This window comes from Scomber japonicus, chromosome 24 (genome assembly GCF_027409825.1).
Source record: "Scomber japonicus isolate fScoJap1 chromosome 24, fScoJap1.pri, whole genome shotgun sequence".
Classification (NCBI taxonomy): Eukaryota; Metazoa; Chordata; class Actinopteri; order Scombriformes; family Scombridae; genus Scomber; species Scomber japonicus.
Window position 1 is genome coordinate 4,453,146 of NC_070601.1, and position 27,665 is coordinate 4,480,810.

Below are 27,665 nucleotides of genomic sequence, written 5' to 3' on the forward strand. Positions count from 1 at the left end.
AAAATCCACATGCTTCTTATTTAAATCTCTCTATTCAAATCTTCAACATTGAATCTTATGCAAGTCCTTTTTATATCGACAGATGCACACATGTGCAAACAGCTGTTTCTTGTGTTGTTTTACACTTGCACAGTAGGATTAGCTGCACTTGCTGAAAGACAGCATGGAAAGGGAAATATAGAAAATATAACCATTACATCAGCAAGTTTCTGATCTTCTTGTCGGTTGTTTGGAATTAACACGACTTTGTGACTGCACAGGTTTCATTCAGAGGTGTTCACATTCGTGTTTTCCTTTAAACTAAACAGATGTTGGATGTATAAAGTGAATATGTCCATTTCAATTCCAGTGGTCTGTTTCGAGCTTGCCTCACAGGGAGGAAGTTGGATGAACTAATCTGCTTGTTTAACATGCACAGAGTTATTAAGATGTAGGAGTCGTGCACATCTACTCCAATGCAAACCTCTGCAACCTACATAGATCTATAGTAAAGAGCATCTACACATAATTTTCCCAACACCTTCCAATTACAGCAACTGCAAAATAACTTTAAATCTTCATCTTCATGGAAAAAAAAAACTTCCACAAACTACCACAGAGATACACAAAAAGTCTCTCATCAGCCCTCACTGGTAGCCAATTAGTCAAATGATCATGTTGAAGCACTGTTGAAGGCAGTTGATTAGAGGAACAACTATTTGACAGTTTGTATAAAACATATTTTGCCCATTCGGACTCATAGGATGAACCGTAATGCCTTTTTTCCCTCTATTTTCTGTGCTTTGAATCTTAACTATTTTATCTTCTCATACAGCGGTAGATTGTATGCTGGCTGTTTTACCAGAAGACACAAGATGATACAAAGCATTCAATTTTCGGCTTCTGTCAGCTGTAGTACAGTAATATGACGTCAGCTTTGTGTGTCAAGACAATAAGTCTCTTTTGGATCCAGGATCGAGGAGCTGCATCTGTAGAGTGCTTCTACTTTGGCTTTAACAGTTTATTGTGGTTGCTGTTTGGATTGAACCAGAAACCCTTCCAGCACACATGTCATCCTCTCTAAAACATTAAATACAATAGTCTTGTACTCCTGACTACACTGAGTAGCAGAATTAAATACGTTTGTGGATGTCGGGCTGAATTATGGTTCATGAAACTATTGTAAAAATGATGGGCAGGAACACATGGAAGAAATCACAGAAATCAGATCATTGATGGAAAATGACAGCTGTGAAAAGCTTGTTGAACGTTAAAGTTTCCTCTTCTGTTGGGGACTCCTGGTTGCACATTGATTAAGTTGCTTGTTTGCATCTGAAGTTGACTTAAAACGCTGATTGCTCGTCTGCATTGGGACCAACAACCGATTAGATTAAACTCGCTGCACAGCCAGAACACAGAGGCTGCTGGCGCCTTTCATTTCCCGTACAAATTATTAACTGCCAGGAAATATTAAGATATTAGATTTTCAACATGATCCTATGTGAAACTGAGGTGATGTTACTCTTGCTGGTCGCCCGCATACAGCTGTGGAGTATTGCGCTGCCATATTTGGACACCAGGGTTGCATTAGTAGCGTCTGGAACGTGCTACAGTGAGCTGGGCTCGCTCACGGGGCCCCGTCTTAACGTATGTTGATGCTGCAGCTGGGCTGGGTCAAAGGTCATCAGTGAGTTAAATGTTAGTGCTCTTAGTGCCGCGGATCAGTCAGTGCTGTGAGCTAAACAGGGAACTGTTTTGATGAATCACAAATACAGTGTGAGTGGTACATTGTTCTTCTTTTTCATGACTATCAACCGCACATTTTAGGAATTTAAGGCGCTATAGTCAAAAACATGTGAGTGTTTAAAAATGATTTAGTACCACAAATCTGTCACAATAGTCCTGCTCTATAATGCCAGATCCAGGACAAATTGGCACAGCTCAACAGAAATTTATTGTACCATTTAAAAGAGCATTTTTCAGTCGGTTTTGCTTAAAGATCAATTTAGACTTCAAAATCACAACCAGAGCTGACTTATTTAAGGCAGGTTTGTTGGTAATAAAAAGATCGAACGATACAAACTCTGTAATATGTTTCACTTTAACTTATTCACACATAATTTTAAACAATGTTTTTCTTGCAGTTCTCCTGCAGTGTGTCGACTTTAAGAGCCAACTCCAGCCACAGTAGATCCACTCCAAAAGAAAGTGAGAGTTTCTATGCTGGACTAAAGGTAAACATTAATGTTTTATATCTTAAATCTAAACCACACCTGTTTTTTTATTATACTGGAAAACTAACATACCTCTTTGCTCTCCTATTTCTCTTCAGTTTTCTCCAGATTTGCTGTACATAGCGGAGAACAGTAAGGAGCATGAAGTGACCGTCCACAGCACTGTACCGATCCCCTGCTACGGCCCCAACCACGGCCACCAGTGTGGAGTCCCTCTGGCTCTGAATGTCAACGATCCAGGTTGGGCCTGTAGAAAAACAGGATGATGCATGCGTCATCACTCTTAATTATCAGCAGGGAGAGACTGTAATGATGCTCGCAATTTAATCATCTTGTTAAGTTGTTTGGAGACAGAAAATCCTAATTTTGGCAAAGGGAAGGGTGTGATGAGCCTGCAGCAACCACCACAGCTGACGAAACATAACCTTCTTTAAGCCATAATAATTACTTTAATTGGATGATCATTTTCTAAATTTTGACCAAAACTCAAATTAAAAATGAGCAATTAAGACCCTAACGTCTGATCAACATAAACAAGATGCTTTAAAATGAGATTTTAAGCAGCTGTCATCCAAAGCAATGTCCAAAGCTTCCTCTAATGGATCAGAGAAGCTGGTGCAGAAACCTTCATGAGCTTGTCCTTGAATGTTTCAGTGAATGAAATTTAAGAAAAATAATGGTTCTGAATTAGCTGCCAGCACATTACAGGTGAGACCTAACATAAACACAGAGTGCAATACTAGCTCTTCATTTAAACCAAAGATGCTCTGAAATAGTAGCATGTTCGGTTATTAAAGATGATTAAAGGGTCATGTTGCTTTCCTCATTTCTTTGTCCCTGTTATCATACGATCTCCTCTCCTGCTTGGGTTCTTGTGCTCGGACTTGTCCTGTATATCATCACATCAAAGCAAACACAGGAAGACGTTATTACAGCTCTGCAAGCAGCTGTATGCCATCCGTTAACACTACCTCACTGCTGTGTTGACATCCACAGACAGTCTCAGACACGAGGCCTCCAATGTGGTGCTGTCTGCCTGCCAGGTGGAGCTCCAGCCAACCGCCTGCAGTGATGGCAGCTGCGGCCAGGCGACATTTTTTGTCACTGCCGTTACCGATTTCACACGTGACGGCAACAGGCCGAGTCTGATTGGTGCTCTGCCCGGACCCAGTGCTCCGCGACTCTGGAGGACCTACGTTCCAATCTCACTGAAAGTGCGTAAAACCTCAATGCTAAACAATATATTTGATGTTCTTATAAGTGTATGTAAGATCACAGGTCAGTTAATTGGTGGTGAGTGGTTTCAAGGGGTCCTTAAAAGGGAGTATGAGGGATCTTTAAGGAGTGTTTAGTGGTCATTAAAGTATCCCTGAACAGGTTTTAGAGGACAATAGGTAGGTATGATGAACACTTTACTACTTGAGTAGAAAGTTAAGTGCTCACTGTCCTCTGTTGAGCTTCTTATGAACCCTAAAAGGAAATTCTGGTCGTTTTTGACACTTCAAGGGTCCTTCAGAAGCTTTCATAATTTCTTCAGGGTCACTAAGGTAATAAAAGTAGTCTTAGAGGATCCAAGAAAGGTTCTTGATGTTATCTTGTGGCATGCACATGGCCCATAAAGAGGCTCCTTCCCTTAAGGTGTCCGAGGGGTCTTTGGAAAGTTCCAGTGCCCCTTAGGGACTACAGAAGTCCTGGAGGGGTATGCAGAATATTTTTAAAGTCTACAAGGGATTTAGAGCTAAATGGAGAATACATTTTCTGCAATTTGACATAATAATATACTTTCTTTAGAGAGTATTAAAAAGATGATTATAATTAGAGGTTTCGCTGTCATTCTGTTTACATATACACACAGTGCTTTATGAAATTAAAGGAGTGGGTGTGTGTTTCAGGCCCAACGTGTGCCTGTTTGGTGATGGTTTGACATAATGTTTGAGGAACGTTGTTCAAAGTGGCCATTAGTTATGTCCACACACGCAGTTACGTTATGTAAGACATGACATCAGCCCTGCAGACATTGTGTCTCGCTGTAGCTTATTGCAGAGGAGTTTTCCCATCTGTATTTAGTGAAAACATCAAAGCCGAGGGTCACAGGGTCAGAGGGTGGAGCCCCCCTAATCTTTGTTCTAATGACCTCTGCCCCCAGGTCACGGTTCAGGACGTTCCCACTTCCATCTGCTACTCCCTGACTGATCCACATGTCATTACACTGGACGGCAGGTAATTGTCCTACTTATTAGTTGTCAGCAGATGTTAAATGGTCATTTGAATCCATTAATCATTTAGTTTGAATGCGTAAAAAACAGATTAACTGTTAGATGTTTTGTGCAGACGTTATGAAAACCACCAGACTGGCACCTTTGTACTTTACCGGAGCCTCGCCAGGGAGTTCGAGGTCCACTCTCGCCAGTGGGACTGTGGCAGTCGACATTATGCAGTCGCCTGCAACTGCGGCATGGCGGTGCGAGAGGGCAATGAGGTAGCTGTATTCGACATGTGCAATGGCCAACCACAGGAAACGAGGCCTCGGCTCACCCTGAAGAAACTGGGTGATGATGATAGCAAGAGCAGCCAGGTCAGGGTGCTCGAAACCTACCAGGGAAAGAAGGTCACCGTAGGTATCCAATGATTTTGACAATATCCAAGTCTAACAGATTCTACATTTTTACTTCTGCTGCATGAGGATATTATGTTAATCAGCTGCTGGATGTGACTCTCCTCTCGTAGTTGATCTTTCCCTCCGGGGCCTTTGTCAGGGCCGACGTGGACGATTGGGGGATGAGCCTGTCCATCCGGGCGCCCAGCGTTGACTACGGAAATACACAAGGCCTCTGCGGCACCTTTGACCACAATGGCAACAACGACTTCCACGGCTCTGATGGTGGCTCCTACGGCCCTGATGACCTGCATCACTTCATAGAGGACTGGAGGTCAGTCAGTGATGTCTTAAACCAATATTGGCTAAAATAAGTGTTGTTCTACTTGTTAGGACGTGTTTTTGCCCTGTGGGTCAGTTCTGACAAAGCTCTCTGTGTCAATGCTTTCACCTTCTTTTGTTTATGTGTTAGGATAGCTCCGGGTGAGAGTTTATTTGACAAGATGCCTCCTGGGACAAGTCAAGAGGTCAGACGCCCTTTCTGTCAGTGCCAAAAAGGATACAGCACTTCTCATCATGCTGGCAGAGGGATGGGGAACCTCTACAATCCTTCCGCTCACTCTGACTGCATCGCTTATGATAATGTGGATTACACATCTGTGTTCCCCTCTATGGACACAACACTGGAATATATCAAGAGTGCAGAAAGAGAGGAAAGTATCCTGAATATGTCTTCCTTTAACAGTCATCCTCTTGAGAGGGAGAACCTTAAGTTCCACAGTGAGAAGAGGCAACACAGTGACAGTGATGATAAACTAGATTTTGAGTTCAGGGAGGACCTTCTCCTTTCCGTTGACAGACCAAGGAGACAGGCAATGTTTGAATTCCAGCCTGTCTTCACCACTCAAAGCCTCAGCCAGGTTGATCTGGAAAGCCTGGCCTACTTCTTCCCTGAGGATCACCTGGCGGAAGCACGACCGGAGGTGGACCCTCAGTGGCCCACGCCAAGTGGCCTGACCTCGGCCAAAGCTCTGGAAGTGTGCCAGATGGCTTTGGCCAACTCCACTGTTGGTGCAATGTGCCGGGAGCTGCTGGGACGCCGCCTGGACGAGGCTGTGGATCTCTGCATCCTGGACCTGCAGCTGAAAGATGACCTGGGCTGGGAGGAGGCTCTGTTGCCATACCTGGAGAACGAGTGCGAGAGAAGGTTGTTGGAAAACCGGACCCAGAGAGCACTGGAGCTGAGTAGCTCACCGGGAACATCAGGAGTGGTGACAGCGCTGCGCTGCCCCAACTTCTGCAACGGAAACGGAGAGTGTACAGAGTGGGGCTGCCAGTGCCATCGCAGCTACAGCTTCTACGACTGCAGCCTGGCCATAAGTGAGTATCTGGATAGTTGCTAAAAACTAAATTAATTAGTGTGATTTTACTGTGCTCAAACAACAATATGCTTTCATGAAATTACATTCGAAAAGCTCTACAATGAAAATGCACCAATCACTTTTGGATGAAAATGTTAAGTAGTATTTAGCAGCATCATTTATAATCATCATAATTTTTTTGACTTGGCAAGTAGGCAAAAACTGCTACTGTTGAGTTTATTAACTATGTTTTTTAAAATTCTAACTGGTAAGAGACTAGTAAAATTATGAACATTTGTGCTTTTATATATCTTTTACTTATCTTGTAATATGCATGAACTAATAATAATCCACCCTCTAATAGGCCAGCCAATTGAAATAACAGATTTGGAGAACAGTGGCCTGTGTGATATCCGATCATTCGACTGTCGCAACGTTCGGGTCTTCGGCCTCGGCTTCATCGACTCTCCTGACCTGAGCTGTCATGCCATCAGATTGAAGGTGAGGTATGGAAAGATTAAAGATCAGTGTGGTTGTAAACTTTTTAATTCTCTTTTAATTCGCCTTGATCTGTCTCCACAGTACATGAACGGAGTTTGGGTTCCAGGTGAGAAACAGAGAACAAAAGCCACTTTCCTCAGCTCCAAAGCTTTAGACTGCGCTGTTCCATCCCTGAGCAACACGGCCATCAATACAGAAGACTTCATGATGGATGACAAACCATATGCACGCTGGGAGATTAAGGTATTGCTTCCGGATTAAAAATGCTCTTATTTTGGCGAGTGGCTGTTTTGTTGGGAGTTGTATACACTGTTAACCCGTTCCCTTCCTGACTCAGGTGACCAATGATGGTTCCCAGTACAGCCCAGCGAAGGTGCTGACTATCTATGATGGTGTTTGTCAGGTCTGCGAGGCGTCACGCTCAGGACTCTGTAAGTTAAAGGTAACTCACATACAAAAGTGAACAGCGTTTTTCCTCCTTTTACATTCACCAAAAACTGATCATTTCACAAATGATCCGTCTGAGTTTGAATAAAACGTCACCGATATTTTAAAACCCTTTTGCTCCAACCTGAGTAAATAAAGCTCACAAAAATGCTAATAATTTTTCCTGGCTAGCAATGAGGTTTGTGATTATTACAAGACTGCAAGGAAATGAAACAAAGATAAAGAATGGATGTTATAGTGTACACTCATTTTTTCCAGGGTGTGCCTGACATAGCAAATCCATAAAATCATGGAAATTATAATGCTCCTACAGTATGATCTTACTCAACTGACACTGATTTCAAAACATAAGCTAAAATAAAATAATATGAAAGCATGAATGCAGATGTTAGTGAAATAACTCTGCATAGCTAACTAACGTCATAGATAGGACGAAATCACACTTTTCAAATTTAGATGACAAAATGTTTTGGTTGCCCTTATTTTGCATTGAAAATAAATCATTTAACCACTTTGAATAAACATCAGATGACTGCAACACATAATTTGTTAAGAAAACTTGGACTCGCTAGTGTTTGTTTATTGGAATGTAGGAAACAGAGTTGGAAGACAGATGTGAGTCAGTGGGTATTTAGTGGAAAAGTGTGGCAAAACATTTAGCATGTCGGGGTTGTAGAACCAGTTCTCTGAATAACCGGCGGCCGCTTGAATGACTAAACCAGAGGAAGTGCGGTTTCCCGTCCTCCCAACATGCAGCAGCTGACTATTTTAAAAGCTAACATTCATAAAAAGAGAGGTATAGAGGGGGGTCCTGTTGTTACTGGAACAGATTTTATGAGAGTGTAGGCAGTAAAACATGTAACCTCAGTGAACACACACATACAAGAGACACCAAAAGCTTTGCCTGTGCTTGCCAAAAGCCGAAACCAAATTGAATTAACTCGAGTAGAGATAGAACAGATGATTTGTATTTAGAGCCTATTTCCTCTTCCTTACCTGGCATCTCCAGAGAAAAACACATAAGGATAATAATGTGATTTCTGGATGCTGCTTCAACATGTCAACATTTTAAAACAACACTGTAAATATGAGTGTGCAAGCAAACCTTTTTTTCTTTTTTGCTCCGTTTCCGCTGGCCAGGACCGGACGTGTAACATCGACGGGATGTGTTTTGCAGAGGGAGACGCCAATCCCAGCAGCCCTTGCCTCCTGTGTGATCCTGACACCTCCAAAGTCACCTGGTCTGTGAACCAAGGTACAAACAACCAATTATTGTATCTCTGAAAAACTAAATAGAGAATAACCTTTCAATTAAATTCTGGTTCGAGCTTCTTAACCCTCCTGTTGTCCTCGAGTCAAGGAAGGAAGGGAGGGAGGAAGAAGGAAGGAAAGGAGGGAGGAAGGGAGGAAATGAGGAAGAAGGAAGGAAAGGAGGGAGGGAGGAAGAAAGAAAGGAAGAAAAGGAGGGAAGGAAGGAGGGAGGGAGAGAGGGAGGGAGGAGAGAAGGACAGAGGAAAGAAAGGAGGAATTGAGGAAGGAAGGGAGGGAGGAGGGAGAAAGGAAAAGAAGGGAGGAAAGAAGGAAGAGTCAAAACAGACGGGGTCAATTTGAGGAAGGAAGGAGGGAAGGAAAGAAGGAAGAGAGGAAAGAAAGAAGGAGGGAGGGAGGAAGGACAGATGGAAGGAAGGAAGGGAGGAGGGAGATAGGAAAAGAGGAAGGAAGGAAAGAAGGACAGAGGAAAGAAAGAAGGAATTGAGGAAGGAAGGAAGGAAGGAAGGAAAGAGAGAGGGAGAAAGGAAAAGTGGAAAGGAGGAGGGAAGGAAAGAAGGAAGGGAGGAAAGAGAGAAAGAGGGAGGGAGGAAGGACAGACGGAAGGAAGGAAGGAACGGTCAAAACAGACGGGGTCAATTTGACCCGGGAGGACGACACGAAGGTTAAATATGAATATTTTCAGGTATCTGTATAGAAACTGAATATATCTTGATTGTAGACTGTTGTTCAGGACGTATTTTGGTTCATCTTGGAATTTAGGAAACAGTGATCAACATGTATCCCCATTGAGAAAATATTTACTAGCTGTAGCTCTGATAACCATAATTAAAATTATCATATTGAGCCTGTAAGATTATAATCAAGGAAGCTTTACAATGAAAGCAAAAAATGTTGAAAACCAGTAAAAATGCCATGTTTTAAGTTCTTAGAGCTTCAAACTTCAAAAACTTGATCATGAAAATTCAAAGAAAATCACTCCCCCCATCATTATGTATGCCACATAAATTCTTACATTTGAAAAGATGGAATCAGCACTTTGCTTTAAAATGACTAAAAAGATTTACAACATAGAAAAGCATAGAGTCGTTTTCTGTCCATTTCTAAACAATTAATCAACTAGCAGCTCTTAATATCATTAGCTGCCTGAATAGTTTTATGACATCAGGGCCTAAACCTGGTGCTGTCGTTGATTTGTTAACAACAGGTGTTTCAATGTTCTCTTGTTTGTGTTCATTTATTTGCAAACTGCGAGATTGGCGGTGTTTTGTACTCTGGGAATTTGTCTTACTGTGTCAGTGCAGTGGCAGTCATAGTCACTGTGGTAGCTGTGGTAGCTGTGGGAGCTGTCCCACTGCGGTCCTGTTTGTCTCCATTAGCAGATCAAAGGAGTGGAGGTTTCAGTTTCCCAGCATGCCCTGACCTGTCGCTTAACCACTCTAAAGGAGAGGGGATGGCAGAAGAGGGGGAAAAATCACATGGTTGATCTCCAGAGTGAGACAGACCAACACTGATCCCTGCAATAAATAGCCGAGTGAAATTATCCCACTGTTATTGCTAAATATTTGTTTTGGGAATTCAGTAACGGCGCAGTAATAATCTCGTTAATCAACAAGTGAGTTCTTGCTCATTCTCGTCCGGTCATCATGCCAAGCAGGGATCTCCCGGGATTATGACCGTCCTGCTTTGGAACATCTGTTGGAAAAGTGTGATCTCAGAAGTGGATGCGACGTGATCTTGTTGAAATGGCCGTTGAGAGCTCCAACTGGAAAGAAAAGCTTATAAACCCCCTCGAGTACGAACATGTGTGTTAACAATGATTCTTCCAGGAATCCAAGTTCACTTCTAAAGAGTTTATTTCAGGACAGGAAACGGACTCTGCTATCTTAAAACAAACATTTGCAGATGGAGATGTATTGGTAAATAAGAAAGTGGGGATAATTATGATAAAAGAGATAATGTTTTTTGTTTTTGGCAACACTCTCTATAAGCTTATTTCTCATGTTTCCTTCTGAATTCAGTCAACGAGCCGCCAGCCTTCCACCAACCTCAGACCGACCTGCGGACATTCGCAGGGGAGAACTTTGTCTTCCAGTTCGCTGCATCAGACCCAGAGGGTTCAGCGCTCCTCTTCCAGCTGGAGGAAGGACCAAAGGGGGCCATTCTCTCCCCGGCCGGCCTCCTCATCTGGAGGGTCCCAACGCTTCCCACGGAGGATGGACATCAATTGAGCCCCTCCGTCCACTTCACGCTGTCGGACGAGTGCAACGCCCAAAGCAGCTTCACCGTCCAGGTAGAGTTGTAGAAAGAGAGGAGACAAAAAAGTGAAATTGTTGTTCACATATTTGAATTGAATAATTGAACCATTGAATTAGAAGTTGGTGCAAAGAGATGATGCAATAAAAAGACCTTTAACGGTGAAAAATGGTCTAAAAAGTTTGCTTCTGGAGCGTTACAGTCACCTCATTGCTCCACACAGATCTGATATGTTCATCTCTTTAGCAGAGGCTTCAAGTCACCTGCTTCATGTGCGTCATAATCACATATCCTTTTTCCATTTTGCTTTTATCGATGCACAAACTTTTCTACCTCAGCAAAACGAATAAACCTTTTTTTTTTCAATTTTTCTGCATTTCCATTCAGATTTCTTTTTTAATGTGCCAATTGAAAATAAAAAAAAGGTGGATGGAAACACACCTGGTATTGAGCAGCTGTAATTCAGTCAAAGAGCAGCAGCAACAAAAACTGCCTGGTTTCAACTTCACCTGTTACGGTACAAAGAGCAACAGAATTGCTGGGACATGTGGTCTTAATCTTAAGAGACATTAACACAGACATAACTGTTAATTTAAACAGCAGTGTGTCTTTTTCCACCTTCAACACAGATCGATGTTGTGCCGTGCGGCTGTCAGAACGGAGGCTCGTGCGTGACGGATGTCAATTTCCCCGCCGGCAGTGGGAAATACCTGTGCGTATGTCCCGAGGGGACGCAGGGCGACCTCTGCGAAGAGGATATAGATGAATGTTTGTCTGCTCCGTGCGCGGCCGGCATGTGCATCAATACAGCTGCTGGGTACAGATGTGAATGTCCTGCGGGGCTGAGAGGTAAGAGCTGATTAAAATTCATTCCTTGTAATCTATCGGTGCCTCAATTCACAAAAAAACAGGTTCTGTTTACATATTTTGGGATGTTTTGGCATCATGTTTGCAGCTGTAAAAGATCAGTGGAAGTTTTGGTTTATGTTTACTGAATCAGTTTCCTGTGTGTGTTTTTGGCAGGTGTAACGTGCCTGGAAGATATCAACGAGTGTGAAAAGAAACCCTGCTTTCCAGGAGTGCAGTGCTTCAACAGCTTTGGCTCCTATGGCTGCGGCCCCTGTCCCAAAGGCATGCTGGGAAATGGGACAACATGTGTGGGTAAGCGTGGCCGTACTGTGCGTGTTGTTCTGTGCCTGTGTCATCTTAATTATTCTCATTTTTATCAGAGTGGCTGCTAGGATGATTTCACGAGATTAAAGACATTTTTTTAATTGAGTAAATTAAAAAGTGGCAGGAGTGGAGCTGAGGAGGGGTGAAAGGACATTTCCACTGCAGCTGGGTTAGGATTAGAGTTAGGGTCAGGGTAATCCACCCTCTAATAATGCCATTTTGTCTCAAGATGATGTCAAAAAAAATCATATGATTTGTGTTGCCACATTATTGTGATGTCTTCAATTAGTTTTTACAAAGACAAAACAATTAAAACTGGTAAAATGGTAAAATAACTAAAGGTGGAACTTCTTACAGTACAAGACAACATATGAGACCCCTCCCACATGATGCCAAAGCTTCTACTCCCCAAAATCTGGACTCCATTGCGAGCCAAAACACTGTGCAGCCTTTCTGTTAAGGTCTTTGTCACGCAATTTAAAGAAAAAACAAAAGCATTTATCAAATTCCCCTCAAACGTCTCTGTCATACGTGATCATTGGTTGGCTGCTGTGGTGTTTGTTCCAACACACTTTGTAATTATTTTCATGCAGCCCAGAAATCAAAGCTTATTCTGCTGTAGTAAATCACTTCGGCTAACTACCCAAAATGTGAAGGTGACTTCATCCGTTGCAGTCATGCGTCTCTGAGGCAAACTCAGCAGGGATACAGCGCTCGTATTGAATAGAAACCAGATGGCTGCTGGGAGCTGATACCGCCGCCTCTCTCAGTGTCCTCACTTTGCATCTCAGCGACTGCTAACTGGAGTCAAAGCTTTGAAAACACTGCCGCCGTGGAAGGAAAACTAAAGAAGAGTGTTTTTCTGCTCTCGGCTTAACCTTATCGCTTGTGTGCTTATGTGCGTGCATGTTTTTGCAAGGATGAATTTCCACAATAAACACCAAAGATTTCAATATCTAAACAGCAAATATTCAAGAATTTAACAACCTGCAGCTGCTTCATTGTAAACATCTTCCATCAGCCACAAATTTAAAAAAAGACAAGATGTTTCACTTGTAGTTTGATAAACTGACATCAATCTGCGATAATGGGAACTAACCCACTTTATAAGACTAAGACAAGTATAATGGTGCATAAAAATTAAGATTTTAACCTTTGTGTCGTCCTCCCGGGTCAAATTGACCCCGTCTGTTTTGACTGTTCCTTCCTTCCTCCTTCTTTCCTTCCCTCCTCCCTTCCTTCCATCCTTCCATCCTTCCTTCCTCCCTCCTTCTTTCCTTCCCTCCTTCCTTCCTTCATTCCTTCCTTCCTCCCACCCTTCTTTCCTCCCCATTACCTTCCTTCTTTCCTTCCTTCCTCCCTTCCTCTCTCCCTCCTTCCTTCCTTCCTTCCTTTCCTCCCTTCCTTCCTCCTTTCTTCCTCCCTTCTTTCCTCCTTTCTTCCTCCCTTCCTTCCTCCTTCTTTCCTTCCCGCCTTCCTTCATTCCTTCCTTCCTTCCCGTGTCCTTCTTTCCTCCCCATTACCTTCCTTCCTTCCCGTGTCCTTCCATCCTTCCTTCCTCCCTCCTTTCCTTCCTTCTTCCTCCCTTCCATCCTTTCATCCTTCCTCCCTTCCTTCCTTGACTTGAGGACAACAGGAGGGTTAATATAATTAAAACAACTTCTGCCCTGACGGTAATGTAAACTTCAACAATAGCTCAATAGTTTTCTTGTTGATCCCTTGAATCTCTCGTCATTAGGTCACTTTTTTGTCTTTTCTTTCTTTTTATTCGTATGTCTACTACAGCATATATTTACGTGTAGGTACTGCAAACATAGACTTGTGTATACACATACTTTAAAACTGAGGACAATAATGCAACCAAAGCTTCAAAAGAGCTTCCAATTGACGAAAGAAATCCCCCTAAAACAAAAACAGATTATGGTATAGTTTACATGAAAACTAAACATGATGATTGTCTTCATGTTTCTCCAATCATAGGCAACAGATTACATTCAACTTGCTTTTGTGTTGTTTGCCAAAGTTAATGCAGAAATACTTTCAGCAGCCTAAGAAAGGCATTCAAATGTTGACTCATTTTAGACAGATTACTTTGTGCTTAGCTGCGTTGATGTAATACCCTTCAGTGTTTGCTTTTAGAGTGTGACTATTTGGACGTCAATTGATTTGTAGCTTTCTTGCAGTTGCATTGTTGTCCTTAAAGGAAACAAAGGACCTCAAAACTTGGCTTCAAAGCAGGCGAAAAATCAAACCAAGGTGTATGTTTCAAGACATTATCGCCCCTAATGGAAAAATTGGCCCACAGCAAAGAACACAGTATCAATTACTCTCTGTAATATAATGTTAGTCATTTTTATGGAGCTGTGTAACCGGAGACGCATGAGGACAGTTGGTTGGATATCCTCATCTTCAACCTTTACTTGGCTGCTTACTTTCAAGTCCTGTGATCTTCCAAGAGCCAAGAGACTGTGGTTTGACTTGTCTGACCTCCTTGTTCTTGAATTTTGCGTGTCAGGGGCCATCAGGGGCCGTGCCTTGAAGTTACTAAATCTTAAATGTCCTGAATAGAAAAGCAAGCTGCAGTGAACGTTTCTCATTTGCACTATTTACTGTCATCCTCTCTTCAGGTCTTGTCAAGTTTGAACAAATTATAAGTTAAGACGAGGCCCTGAGGGATCAACACGAGTTGATTTATTTACAGTAGGGCCCTGAATCATAAGCAAATAGGTATTTTATGTTGGGGATAAAACAAACAAAGCTGGACCAGGTGGAGGAAAGAAAAGTCGAGTGACGGGTGAAAGATGTCAAAGAGGGTCATCGAAACTGGACTCCAAAGTTTCATGATGAGGTCATTTTGTCTGTACTGTATTTTAGCCGTGCTACTGCCGTGTCAGCAGTCTGTCATCGTCAATCACAGAGTGCTTCCTGCTACCCTCGTGGTTCGTAAACATGTCAATCGCCTGCTAGTGGTGATCACGCCTCGTTGACATCTTTACGCAAACTTGTTCTAACGTCTCTTGCTGAGCTTCTATTTGTTTTACATCTGATTCTTCCAGGCTTTTTTTTCATTTTCTTTTGTATTGTCATGAAGAGTTTTGTGATCCAAGAATTGAAAAGAAAGTAATTCTGGGTAAAAGCGTCAGATAATGCCAATCGTAAATATAATACATCTCTTTCTTCATGCAGCAGTCGTGAGGGCAGCCACCATCACTTCCACATCTGCTCCTCGTACAACTGTCTACAAGATACCAGATGTTCGGCCCAAAATAAAGACAGACGCTTTCCAGAAGACCTCAAGTGGTAGCTCCCCGCAGATGAGGGCCGAGGCGGGGAAGACAGTTCCAAGAATTGACCCTGGTCGATCACAAACTAAGACCACCACTTGGAGGAGGACTCAAGGAGTTAGCCCAAAACCATCCCTCACTGAGGCAGAATCTAACAAGAGCATCAAAACTACTACATCGTCCCAAACTGAGACTGATACTTTAAAGAAGACTCACGAAATTGAGCTTAATCCTTCCACGGCTAACACAGACCCAGCTGATCAGTCCAAAATCAGCAATGCTATCGCTACGACGTCCACAGTAGCCCAACCACCAGGAAGACCAGCTGCAGGTGAGAAAAGACAGGAGAACTTTTTATTTTGTGTATCAGGGTCTGATTATCCAAAATGTATCCAAAAATAATCCCACATCTTCTTTGCAACACATCATCATAATATTTTATCTATCAATTTATCGTTTTGAGTCATTTTTAATAGAAAAAATGTCCAATTTCCTTTTGAAGGTGACATTTTGAATCATGTTGGACTTTGGGAAACAGTTTTCCCCATTTTCTGACGTTTTATGGACCAAGCAATTAATGATAATGAAAATAACAGTTACTTGCAGACTTTTCAGGCTTGTGTTGAATTTGATACACGAGAATGCAAGAAGCACAAATCAACCAGAGATTTGCAAGATCAATATGTCTGTCCCTTCAGTAGAGAGGACGCTGCTCCATGAACAGTTTGGAAGACAGATTTGCAAACTTGATTTTCTTTTTGTGAAACCCTGTAAGATTTTGAATCACTGTTGAAGATGCTTGATGAGATTTGTGATAGTAGAACATCAGAATTCAACCAATGGGAAGGTAAGATGTCTCAGTTCTGGTAGCTGGCAGCAGGTTGGGAATTTGCGGACATCTGACCACAGTTTGTCTCTCTCAGGATCTGGTCAGTCTCCTGCTGTCATCGTCTCAGCTACGTGTGCCAGCAGGCCTTGCTTCCCCGGGGTTCAATGCATCAACCGCAGGCCTCCACATGTCGGCTATGTCTGCGGCCGCTGTCCACCCGGCCTTTACGGCAATGGACGCATCTGCATGAAGAACGCCAAGGCAGGTAAGGGATATTTTTTTCTTTGACTTCTCCAATCAGATTGATGATGATGGATCTTGATTTTATAGTTATTCACAAGCTGCAACATACTGGAGATCTATTATTGAAAAGTCCACCATCTGAAATAGTGGCAAGCTTGTTCAATAATATATCATTTTGTTCCTTCTTCTTGTTGGAAACTCTTTTCTATTTTGTTTTTCGATATATCAAAATTTGATGAAAACATCACTCAGCAATGTGAAATCTCTCGACACACAGCGGGCTGGTTTAAAGATCTTTTATTTTAATCGTTATGATGCTCTAGTTTCCCTGATGTTCTTTTATGTTTTTGTTTTGATTTGGAGGAATGTCATTTATAGCAGCGATAAATCAGATACAGTGGTTAGACACAGGCCTGGATGTAATAACCACCTTTTGGTACTTTGTCTACGCTCGACCGCAAAGTTTCAACAGAAGAGTGCTTCATGTTATTTTCTCATGAGGATAGTGGGGGGTCCAAACAGCTCAGAAGAGACAGTTTCAATCCGGCTCAAATCCCTTTACTGTGGATCGTGTTTGTCTGGAAAGTCACAAAGCATTTATGCAGATGAGTCAGTCATCCTCCAACGAGAAAGGAATCAGTTAAATCGCTTTGCAATGCTGCTCTTCTTCCTTTTCTTCTTATCCACTGTCTGAACAACACCCACACTATGGATTTTGTTGTTCTTCTGTTGTTCTCTTCAAGTTACAATTATTTCTCATTATCAATTATGTCCATCTCTGTTTCCCTAACTCCAAGGTAACATCTTCAAATCATACAAACCTCAAAGATTTTCAGTTTACTGTCATCATGTAAAGTAAAGAAGTGGCAGCAAAGTGTCACATTTGATAATATGGAACCAGTCTATGTTTGATATTCTGGCATGATAAATGATTAGAACAATGAATCAATCATTCTGTCCATCAACCAATTGATTAATCGTATCGCTCTTGTTCTATTATTTGGAGTTTTGTCTCGGAGTCTTTATTTTAGTCACTTACAGTACAGAGGTAGCAGATGCACTAAATTTATCAAATACCTCAATAATAACTTGAAGCAGTTCAGAGTTGACCCAAACCCTCAAACTGAGGACTTCATCTTTGCTTTCCTGTGCTTGTGTTATTCATCTCTTATCATTTTACTTGTCATTTACAAAACCCTAACACTAACACCTAATTACATTACTGTAGAGCAAAATGTGTCTTATGCACTGACGTCACCCCCTTGTGTTTCCTCAGCGTCCAATCATCTTAATCAGCAGCAGACAATAAGCAAGACCAGCCGATCCCCGCACGGAAGCACCAGCAAGGTTTCCCAGCTCCACTTACCTGCCTTGCCAAACAGGCACGGTATCAAACACATGTCCGTGTCTGTCAGCAGAGCGAACAGAGATAACGCTCCACGCCAGGTTCCCCCCTCTGGGAGGGGAGGTGGGACAGGGAGGAGAGAGGCCGTCGCAATCACCCGACAAAACCCCAGATCAGACGCCAGGGCGTATGGCAGATCTAGCATCACTACCTCCAGGGAGTTTGTAGCTTCCCATGTGACCGTCTCCAAGGTGAGTCATCGTTATTATTACAGCGGTTATGTTTCGTAAAGGAAAACATGTAAGTGGACGTCAGTGTGAGGTCACCTTCCTTCCTTCCCTCTTTGATTATCTCCCAGCAGTCTGGAGGAGCGTTGACAGGTGCAACAACGTCCAGAGTAACTCCTCCAGCTCCTCATCTCTCCACTGGTGAAGTGACACAGCCAAAAAAAACAACTCAGCCACAGCTCAACCACTTGGCGTCCACCCAGGTCAAACCCTGGACCCCTCCAAGACCGGCCCGACCACTCACAGCAGCCCTCACCGCTCTGTCTTACTCGCTGTCCGAGACTGAGTTCTCTGCAGACGGAGACGAAGCAGAGCCTGGATCCCAAGGTCCAGAGGTGCTGCTGCCAGTGATCCCATCACTGACTTTCACAACACCAGGCAGGACAATCTACAGCTCCGCCCTCCAAAGAGCTACTCCCATCCAACCAGGGGTTAGGAGTGCAATGACAGCGGAGAAATATATGATGTCATGCGCTGACCGGCCGTGTTTTCCTGGCGTCCAATGTGAACCGGCCATGGATGGAGGTTTCCGCTGTGGGAGGTGTCCTGTTGGATACACCGGAGATGGACGGGCCTGTCGAGGTACAGCTCCATGTCTCCATTGACAATGACAAATATTTAAAGATACAGAGGAATGTGCAGAATATTTGTCATGTTTGGGGAAACTGAACAAGGCTGCTTGGCATCCTGTAATTAGCTCTTTGTCTGCAATCAGCAGCTTGACGCATTGTTAATTGACAAAGACTGTTACGATGCTGTGGCCTTCAGTCCAATGATTTTAGATATTTATCAGTTACTTTGGTTTTAACTAAAATTAATGAGACACTTGTAGACTAGTGTTATTGCACATAAAGGTTTTAAGAACAGAAGTTGACATAAGACTAGCAATAGCAACCAAAGACTTCTCATTTCGTGTTTACAGCTTATTTCTGCTGTGGTAAAAAAGCAGAATACGCAGGTGAAATCGATCGCCATGATCTTTGTGTATTGTGGATTAACGCGACAAAGGAATAAAACAGGTTTAACATCTCGATGGCGCCCCCTGTCTGTGTCTCCAGCTGTCTGCAGGCACACATGTGGAAGGAACATGGAGTGTGCGGCGCCAAATACGTGTCGCTGCAAACCGGGCTACACTGGATTAGACTGTCAGACAGGTAAAGAATTAAATGGTTTAAAAAATGTATTTATTTGTATGATACCTTTTTACTTTTTCTTTCATTTAATCATTTTATGTGTTTTCATATTTTCTTTTAGCAATCTGTGAGCCTGAGTGTATGAACGGAGGAGCTTGCATTGCTCCAGGCGTGTGTCGGTGTGTCGGAGGATTTCATGGAGAGAACTGTCAGGAAGGTAAAGCTTACTACTCTTTACTGATCTTCATCATCAGTCTATAAACATACCAGCACCTTCCCACAATATTACAAATAAATACAGGGAAGAAACTGCAATATACGACACCCTGAGTTCTGATGTTGGTCTTCAGTCTTTAAAATGTGTATTAAGTAAAAGCAATTAACAAGCATTTAACAAACTATATAGCTGTATTCAACAGTTATGATGGCACTGATAAATTAACTGTTATAAATGATGTAACTGATTGAAATCTATGCGTGCAGCTCTGTGCAGGTTACCCTGTGAAAACGGAGGCACCTGCGTTGGACTGCAGACTTGTTCCTGTCCTTATGGTTTTGTTGGACCTCGATGTGAAACCAGTGAGTTCACACTTCTGTTTTTTTTTTTTTTTTGTACGTATTTATGCAAGTTCAAACTCAAGAGAAGGAAAGTATACAGAGCCACTAATGCAATATCTACAAATCTATGGTGATAATACGTCATTGTGCAGTTTTGTACAGTTAAATAAATATATTGAATGAAGTAATTTATTGGTATCAGTGTCACTAGTAAATTGTGTTTTTTGAGTAAATGATGTGTAATTGTTTTTTACTCTTTCCCCCTGAGCTGCTGACTAAACCTCTTTACATTACTATCATAGTGGTGTGTAGCCGCCACTGTCACAATGGAGGCCAGTGTGTGTCACCGGACGAGTGCATGTGTCCATCAGGCTGGACTGGACGAACCTGTGAGATAGGTGAGTGTGTATATGTGTGTGTATGTGTGTGTGTGTGTGTGTGTGTGTGTGTGTGTGCTGACCTCTCAGTGCTGATGATGTTCGTCTCCCTCCTCTCCAGCTCTTTGCTCTCCAGTCTGTCTCAACGGAGGTTTGTGTGTTCGGCCAAACGCCTGCGAGTGTCCTCATGGTTTCTACGGTGCACAGTGTCAGAACGGTAAACGTACATCAGTCAAACTGTATTCAAGCATTTCTCGAGTCCTTCTCAATTAAGGCACATTGAATTTATACATGCAGACTAATCCTAATATCTTCACTTTGTCTCTCTGCAGCCGTCTGCAGTCCTCCCTGTAAGAACGGAGGTTTGTGTATGAGGAACAACGTCTGCTCCTGCATGCAGGGATACACCGGGAGGCGCTGTGAGAAAAGTCAGTCCAATTTATTTCCATTTCTTTTTTGTTTTTTTTTAAAACATTTTTAAGCACAACCTTTTAACCCTTTTCTCTGCTCTCTTCTTTTAGTTTTTCTTCCCTCATTTCTTCCTTAAGCATCATCCTCTACATCCTCTTCTTACTTTGCCACCATGATGTCCTTCTTCTTCATCATCTACTGTATCATCATGTTTTCTGACATTTTCAACAATTTCTCAAGTCATATGTGAAAAAATTGAGGATGGACAAAAGAAAGGAATTTTATTGTCGAAACTATGGAAAATGATCTTTGGTTTCGCAATGCAGCAAAAGAGGACACCATACCAACAAACATTTAAATTACATGAACACAGCAGACAATAGCCGACATAAATCATTCCTGCTGTTCTCAGATTAGAAACAATGTCTTTGATCAACATAATCAATGATGAGAAGTCTCACTCTATCATGAAAAGAGACATTTTGGTGCCATAAAAGGTTAAATAGCTGGACAGATCAAACTCTGCAGGAAGGGAGGAAAATGAGATCAGTTCAAAAACAGGAGTCAGTTTGCTCTTCATCTATTCTTTTTTTACCTTTAAGTGACTTTTCTCTCTCTCTCTCTCTTTCTCTCCAGGTGTGTGTGAGCCCATGTGTATGAACGGCGGCAGGTGTGTGGGCCCAGATGTTTGCGACTGTCCGTCAGGCTGGCGAGGAAAGAGATGTGATAAACGTAAGTGAAGAATGAGATCCGTCAAGATGCTTTTACGTTGACGTCATCGACTTATATTTGTTCACATTTTTAGTAACTGGCACCAAGAAAATTGTACTGAATGAGCTGTGAGCAACTACAAAAATGTGCATCATCATAAGCAGCTTGTATAATTTTTATATTAAAGAATAAAACTAAAAAGTTTTTAGATCTTTTGTCAGAAGTCCACTCATCAATATCTGTATCGCCTTCCAGCCAGCTGCCTGCAGAAGTGTCTGAACGGAGGCGAGTGTGTGGGTCCCAACATCTGCCACTGTGCAGCCGGATGGCAGGGCATGTTGTGTCAGATCCGTGAGTATCCCAACACCTGACAGGCGGACATTTAACCTGATCAGGAATTTCTTTACAATAACAGAACGGATGTCTTGAAAGAAGCACCGTTTAGATTTTAGCCACTAACTCAAGTTTCACCCCTTTAATTGCACTTTTTTGGTTTATGGACCAAATATGGTGTCACCCATGTGATTTATTGGATAGTCCCCTTAATTATTGGCCTGAAGTCACATGACCCAACCCATCTCAGGAGAACCCCCACTTGCTGATACATGTCTGGAAGCACATGATTGAGTATTTTTGTATTTTTTTTTTACCTTTTTGAACATTTTTCTGCTTTTAATTACCCTATTTAATTATTATAATGTGTTTTAAGCCAAAACGCATTGGTTTAACAAGTTGTTCTGTATTCTACTTTTAAGATCTAAATGTACATCATAAACAGATCAGGTCTGACTTTCTTCACCAGAGTGGGAAAAATGTTTGTTTGAATGTAGTAGAATCTTAACCTGTATGAATTTGGGGTTTAATATGATACAGAAATCAATTAAAATAAAATATATAACTAGAACAAATTTACTAAAGGATGAGAGTTTGTTGAATCTGACTGATAGAAGCACAACTCAGACAAAAGTATAACAGTTTTAAGATGATAATACAAAATGTTATGGACTATTAAATGTCCATTCTTCTTCTTATTGTGTTTTTCTGACTGTATTATTTCTTTCAGCTCACTGTCAACAGAAATGTCTCTACGGCAGTCGCTGTATCCGACCAAACGTCTGCGCCTGCCGCAGTGGATACTCAGGCTCTCTTTGCTCCAAGAGGGTAAGAAAGGGTAAAGATGGGGGCAGTGTTATTAGGAAGACACCATCATACCACTCATCTAAAACTAGAATTTATTCTCAAGTCTGGTTTTAAACTACAGCTCAGAGAAATATGCAGGAAAAGGAATACTGCAACATTTTTCCAACACATGTGAGACAACTGGAAACATGTGAAGATCACATGACCTGAACAGTTACAGATGACGATGTATATGAAAGGCCGGTGCAACAAAACTCAAAATGTTTGGATTGACAGTTTGAAGCGATCAAAGCAAAAAAAAGCGGCACTTTTCTCTCTTTTTATCTGTGCACACGTGTCAAAATTCAGCCTCTGTGTGCATTCAGAGTTCACACTGATCAATTATGTGATTAACCCTCCTGTTGTCCTCGAGTCAAGGAAGGAAGGGAGGAAGGGAGGGAAAAGGAAGGAACGGAGGAAAGGAAAGAAGAAAGGGAGGAAGGAAGGGAGGGAGGGAGGGAGAAAGGAAAAGAGGAAGGGAGGAAGGAAAGAAAGAAGGACAGAGGAAAGAAGGAAGGGAGGAAGGAAAGAAGGACAGAGGAAAGAAGGAAGGGAGGAAGGTAGGGGGAGGAAAGAAAGAGAAGGAGGGAGGGAGGGAGGAAAGAAGGAAGGGAGGAAGGAAAGGAAAGGAAAAAACTAAGGAAGGAGGGAAAGAAAGAAAGAGGGAGGGAGGGAGGAAGGAAAGAAGGAAGGAAGGGAGGAAGGAAGGAAAGAAGGAAGGAAAGAAGGAAGGAAGGAAAGAAGGAAGGAAAGAAGGAAGGAACAGTCAAAACACACGGGGCCAATTTGACCCGGGAGGACGACAGGAAGGTTAAACATTTAAAAAAGACACCTACCAGCTGTTTAACTTTGTCAGCTCCAGAGCTTTTGTTTCAGCGGGACAAAAAAAAAAATCCTGAAAAGAAAAAAATAAATGTCTGTTACTGCGAGTAGAAGTTATAATATAAAACTTTCCATATATGTACATTAATGTTCACAGGACAAATCTTAAGAGGTATATTTCCAATTTAGAAGATATCGGAAATGAGGAGCAGTTTAAGGAACAGTCTGATGTTTATCTTGATGCTGCTTTTCAGTGTGAATCTGTCCATTATTATAAAAACCTCACGATTCTTGTTTCTGTTTTATTTTTTATAGCTCCCTATCGCTCAAGGTTGACACCACCTAACAGCTGGAGGGCCAATCAACACCGATAAAAACCTGCGAGATCCAGATCCAGAGCCGTCAGCTTAAAGCATCGTCCAAACTTGTCCAGCTGCAAAGTTTCAGGAACTCAGACACATTTTGACTGTAAAGGTTAAAGGTCACCGTCTCGCTCACAGAGATAAAGAGATAAGAGAGTAGATATCAGTTTCATCTCTGTGTGTCAGAGCTCAGCGTAAAAACTGGAAGAAGAGGAAAAATGCACCTAAAGCTGATTTAAATTAAACATATTATGAAACAGGAAATCTCTCCTAGTGATTATAAACCTACTGTAAGAAAATTAGACCTCTGAAATGAGACGGTTACTCATCCCGAAATGAACTTCCAAACTCATAAACTTCCAAATCAATCAACTGTGTAAATAAATCAGCTGATAGAAACTCCATTTTTCACATCACTAGGCCGACTGCTTCCTGTCTTGTTTCCAGTTTTTATTCTAAACTAGAAACACGTTAATCTGAATCTCACAACTTTTAAAGACTTTTTAATTTCCTCAACACACTTCTTTTAACCTTTGTGTCGACCGTCTATCTTTCCTTCTTTCTTCCTTCCTTCCTTCCTTCTTTCCTCTGTCCTTCTTTCTTTCCTTCCTCCCTTCCTCTTTTCATTTCTCCCTCCCTCCCTCCTACCCTCCTTCTTCCTCCCTCCTTTCCTTCCTTCCTTCTTCCTCCCTACCTCCTTTCCTTCCCTTTTCCTCCCTTCCTTCCTTCCTTCCTCCCTTCCTTCCTTCTTTCTTTCCTTCCTCCCTTTTCCTTTCTCCCTCCCTCCTTCCTTGTTTCCTTCCTTGTTTCTTCCCACCTTCCGACCCTCCTTCTTCCTCCCTCCTTTCCTTCCTTCCTTCTTCCTCCCTTCCATCCTTCCTCCATACCTCCTTAGCTTCCCTCTTCCTCCCTCCTTTCCTTCCTTCCTTCTTCATCCCTCCCTACCTCTTCCTCCCTTCCTTCCTTGACTCGAGGACAACAGTCTTAAAAAGTTTTATCTGTATCGAATCATTACATCAAAGTACTTTTTTTAAAACAGCAGATGATCCAAAACCTTTTCAAACATGAAATATAAAATGTATAATATTTTGTTTATCTGAGAGATGGACACATTGTTCTTAATATCAACTGTAAATGCTTTCATGTTCAGGTTTTACACTACGAACCCCAAAAACCTCTGTATGAGTATTTATTTATTATTTGGTTGTTTTGATATTGATGAGCAGAAACACGTGTCACTAGAAACTAAATTTTAATTGTTTATATTTGAATTTAAACTGCTATTATTAATGCAATTATTCAAATTTAAATGTGATTCAAATTCGGTTTCCAGTGACGCATATTTCAGCTCATAGATATCGTCCCATATTTCTTGTTGTATATATCTTAGTCAATGTATAATCTATGTTATTTCTTATTAAAGCTTTTGTTTAATGGTTGTTTTGTAAGAAAAGTAATAAAGATCCTTTTTGAGGTCTCATTACTGAAGTGAACGCTCCTCTTCAAATGATGATTATCTGCCAGGTTTGTTGGTTAAAGGTGCAGTTCACTTTTTTTTTGATCAAGTTAGCCAATCGGGAATTAGGAAATGTCAAATTTGAGGCAGATTTTGAAGATTTTAAAGAATAAAGAATGGTTAAAAGTTAGTGCCCATCGACATTAAGACAATTTAAATTCAGCCTACATTAAGAATATATCATTAGGGTGCACAGGTGGTCAAGTGGTTAGACCCCGGTTCAAATCCCGATCGGAGGTCCTTTGCTGCATGTCACTTCCCCTCTCTCTCCCATGTTTCCTGTCTGTCTACTGTTAAATAAAGGCGTCTATGCCAACAAAATCTTTAAAAAAGAATATATCATTAATTAAAAGGACAGTAAAAATGACGCAATCTCAACTACTGTAAAAGCATCTTTACAGGTTGATCAAGCAGCTGCAGTTGATTCAAATCCTTCAATAAAAGCCAAGAAAGTGAATCACGTCAGTCCAGCTCTCACATCTTTAAACCAGGTTCCTGTCTGTCGAAGAGCTGGATTTTTAAAAAATACTGCTGCTGGTTTTTACAAAGTGATGAATCTGCCGCTGCGTCGTGAAGCGTTCAAACCCTCTCACACACGTCTGCTTTCTGTCAGAGTCCGTCTGAGTCGGAAATAAACACGGAGACGAGACGCAGCGTTCAGTTTTTATGCTCCACATACCTGAACAAACTCCAATAAAACTGCAGGTCTTTTTACACTTTCTACCTATAGTCTATAATATCATGACTAAAATACTCTTCTAAGACTAATAGTTTGTGTCGAATATGTTTTTTCTACACGCACACACACAAAAAAAACAATTATCTCTTTAAAAACCTTAAAATAATATAAAAGTGAAGTTGCATACTGGACCATGATTGGCTCCAAACTGGTGATGGTGTCACAAATACCACCTTAAACTGGGATTTAAGACGAGACAACAGAGAAAACTTTCCACTTTCAAAGAACAACATCTAACTGAGGACAATGAATCAATAAATAAACATGTATTTGAGTGGAGTAGGACTTTAAATTTGCCTTTTTATCATTTATTTTGCCTTTAGTGCATCACATAAACTACTGCAGGTGTATGAAATGTGCTATTTGAATATAAACTTGCCTTTTCTTTTTGGTTAATGGGTAAGATATGACAAACATGCACAGTTTATTGTACTTTACCTCTTTATATATCACATTATCTCTGTGAGAAGAAGCTCCACATATCTGCCTCATCGTCCCCCCTTGTTTGCCAGCTGTTGATGGAGCTCAAGGCCTTCAACATGTCCTCCAGATGTTTTCCATCACCTGCAAAAAATAGAGTCAGTAAAACACGATGAGGCAACTTCACAGCGTTAAAAAACAACAACACCTTTTTAACATTTGTATGACTGATATTTAACGAGATGTGTTTATAGTTTGTTTATGATGCCATACGTTGCTTTTAATGACCCGCTGTTTAAAGGTTTTTTGGGTTTTTTTCTGATGGTTGGTCACTAGCAGCAGCAGCAGCAGCAGCAGGAGCAGACAGGCATTTGACTTTGCTGCAGGGGCCAGACAAGTTCACAGCCAGCGGGTCAGGGCCACGGGGGCCCTTGAGGAAATGAGGATTAAAAGATTAATGAGGCCGCATTACCTACGCACCAATTAGGATTCCACTCTGCCAACCTCGACTCCTGCTCTGCCTTTCCTTTCTCTCTCTTGCTCTCGTTTACAGCAGATTAGGATGAAGCTGGACGGTTTGTTAGGACTCAACAGGAGCAACGAGCTTGACCCTTTGTTGATATTTGTTTATATCACTGAAGGTTTTCAGTAGTTCAGCATTTATAATCTAACTTCAAATAGGAAAGGTGCTAAATTTGCTCTTCTGCTTGCTTTTGCGCTCCTGTTGCAGTCGTAATCTCACAATTCAGTGACCTTTGACCTCAAGCAGCTACTTCACATCTTATGTTTTAGTTGCTTTCTCATTGAGAAAAGACGGGAGGCTCCAAATCCTTAATATTTTGCAGCAGAAAAGGGGTTTACTGCCCTCTGGTGGCTATAAAAATAATGTCAGGAACATAAAAATGCACAGAAATAAAGATAAACTCTCAAATTAAAGGTGCAGAGTTCAATAAATAAAACAGCTAAGTAGGTAATTAAATTATGAATTACTTTACAGGACAATATCAATCAGTCCAAATGAATCCCCCCCTTTTCTTTTACTGATGTGATTGGAGAAGAAATCGACAACCTGCCTTGAAGGTTGCTCCGAGCTTTTACAGCAGCACACGACAGGCAACGTCCGTTCACAGATATTTATATCCACCTCCCAAAGATGGCACTGGGCAAGGTGGAGCAGCAGGGGAGGGGGGTGCATGTGTCCATCATGGTGGGCACAGACAGAACGGGTACACCTGGACTGTTCACTCAGTGGAGGCTCGGAGCCGCCGGCCAAGGCAGCAAAGTTATCCTCCGCCCTGGACGCCAACAGACAGGACACACAAACACAAACACACACACACACTAGTTATGAGTTATGAGTAAAGCCAGAGTGACTAAACTGACCATGAAGTTCATCAACACTAAAGTCTGAATCATATCAATTTGGTGGGTTAAAGGAGCTCTGCTGAGGAAAGTCAAAATTTCCTCTAAGCATTTTATCCCTCACATTTCAGATTTTAATAGCTGCAGTGAACGCATCACAGCTGGATTTGCTTAAGGATTAGATTTTTGACATTTTTGTAGCCTAAAAAGTGGAAATGTTTGCCTTAATCTATGTTTGTGTAGTCACATCTGCAAACTTGATCATAACCTG

At 41.8% G+C, this 27,665-nt stretch overlaps 1 protein-coding gene across 1 annotated transcript in view; it reads left to right on the forward strand.

Annotated features, from left to right (window-relative positions):
- The window catches only part of si:ch211-246m6.5 (von Willebrand factor D and EGF domain-containing protein), a 30,528-nt gene extending 7,104 nt beyond the window's left edge, over window positions 1-23,424 (forward strand). The window contains exons 8-35 of the mRNA XM_053314252.1: window positions 2,124-2,213; window positions 2,312-2,453; window positions 3,210-3,427; window positions 4,360-4,433; window positions 4,545-4,827; window positions 4,941-5,143; window positions 5,282-6,189; window positions 6,535-6,671; window positions 6,753-6,914; window positions 7,009-7,113; window positions 8,259-8,373; window positions 10,409-10,680; window positions 11,273-11,492; window positions 11,667-11,804; window positions 15,003-15,431; window positions 16,024-16,194; window positions 17,449-17,768; window positions 17,879-18,386; window positions 18,863-18,958; window positions 19,059-19,154; window positions 19,421-19,516; window positions 19,798-19,893; window positions 19,994-20,089; window positions 20,205-20,300; window positions 20,920-21,015; window positions 21,250-21,345; window positions 22,058-22,155; window positions 23,311-23,424. Of these exons, the coding sequence (XP_053170227.1) occupies window positions 2,124-2,213; window positions 2,312-2,453; window positions 3,210-3,427; window positions 4,360-4,433; window positions 4,545-4,827; window positions 4,941-5,143; window positions 5,282-6,189; window positions 6,535-6,671; window positions 6,753-6,914; window positions 7,009-7,113; window positions 8,259-8,373; window positions 10,409-10,680; window positions 11,273-11,492; window positions 11,667-11,804; window positions 15,003-15,431; window positions 16,024-16,194; window positions 17,449-17,768; window positions 17,879-18,386; window positions 18,863-18,958; window positions 19,059-19,154; window positions 19,421-19,516; window positions 19,798-19,893; window positions 19,994-20,089; window positions 20,205-20,300; window positions 20,920-21,015; window positions 21,250-21,345; window positions 22,058-22,155; window positions 23,311-23,331 (5,382 nt within the window). The 3' untranslated portion in view covers window positions 23,332-23,424. The remainder of the gene's footprint in view (window positions 1-2,123; window positions 2,214-2,311; window positions 2,454-3,209; window positions 3,428-4,359; window positions 4,434-4,544; window positions 4,828-4,940; window positions 5,144-5,281; window positions 6,190-6,534; window positions 6,672-6,752; window positions 6,915-7,008; window positions 7,114-8,258; window positions 8,374-10,408; window positions 10,681-11,272; window positions 11,493-11,666; window positions 11,805-15,002; window positions 15,432-16,023; window positions 16,195-17,448; window positions 17,769-17,878; window positions 18,387-18,862; window positions 18,959-19,058; window positions 19,155-19,420; window positions 19,517-19,797; window positions 19,894-19,993; window positions 20,090-20,204; window positions 20,301-20,919; window positions 21,016-21,249; window positions 21,346-22,057; window positions 22,156-23,310) is intronic.
- The last annotated feature ends 4,241 nt before the right edge of the window (window positions 23,425-27,665 follow it).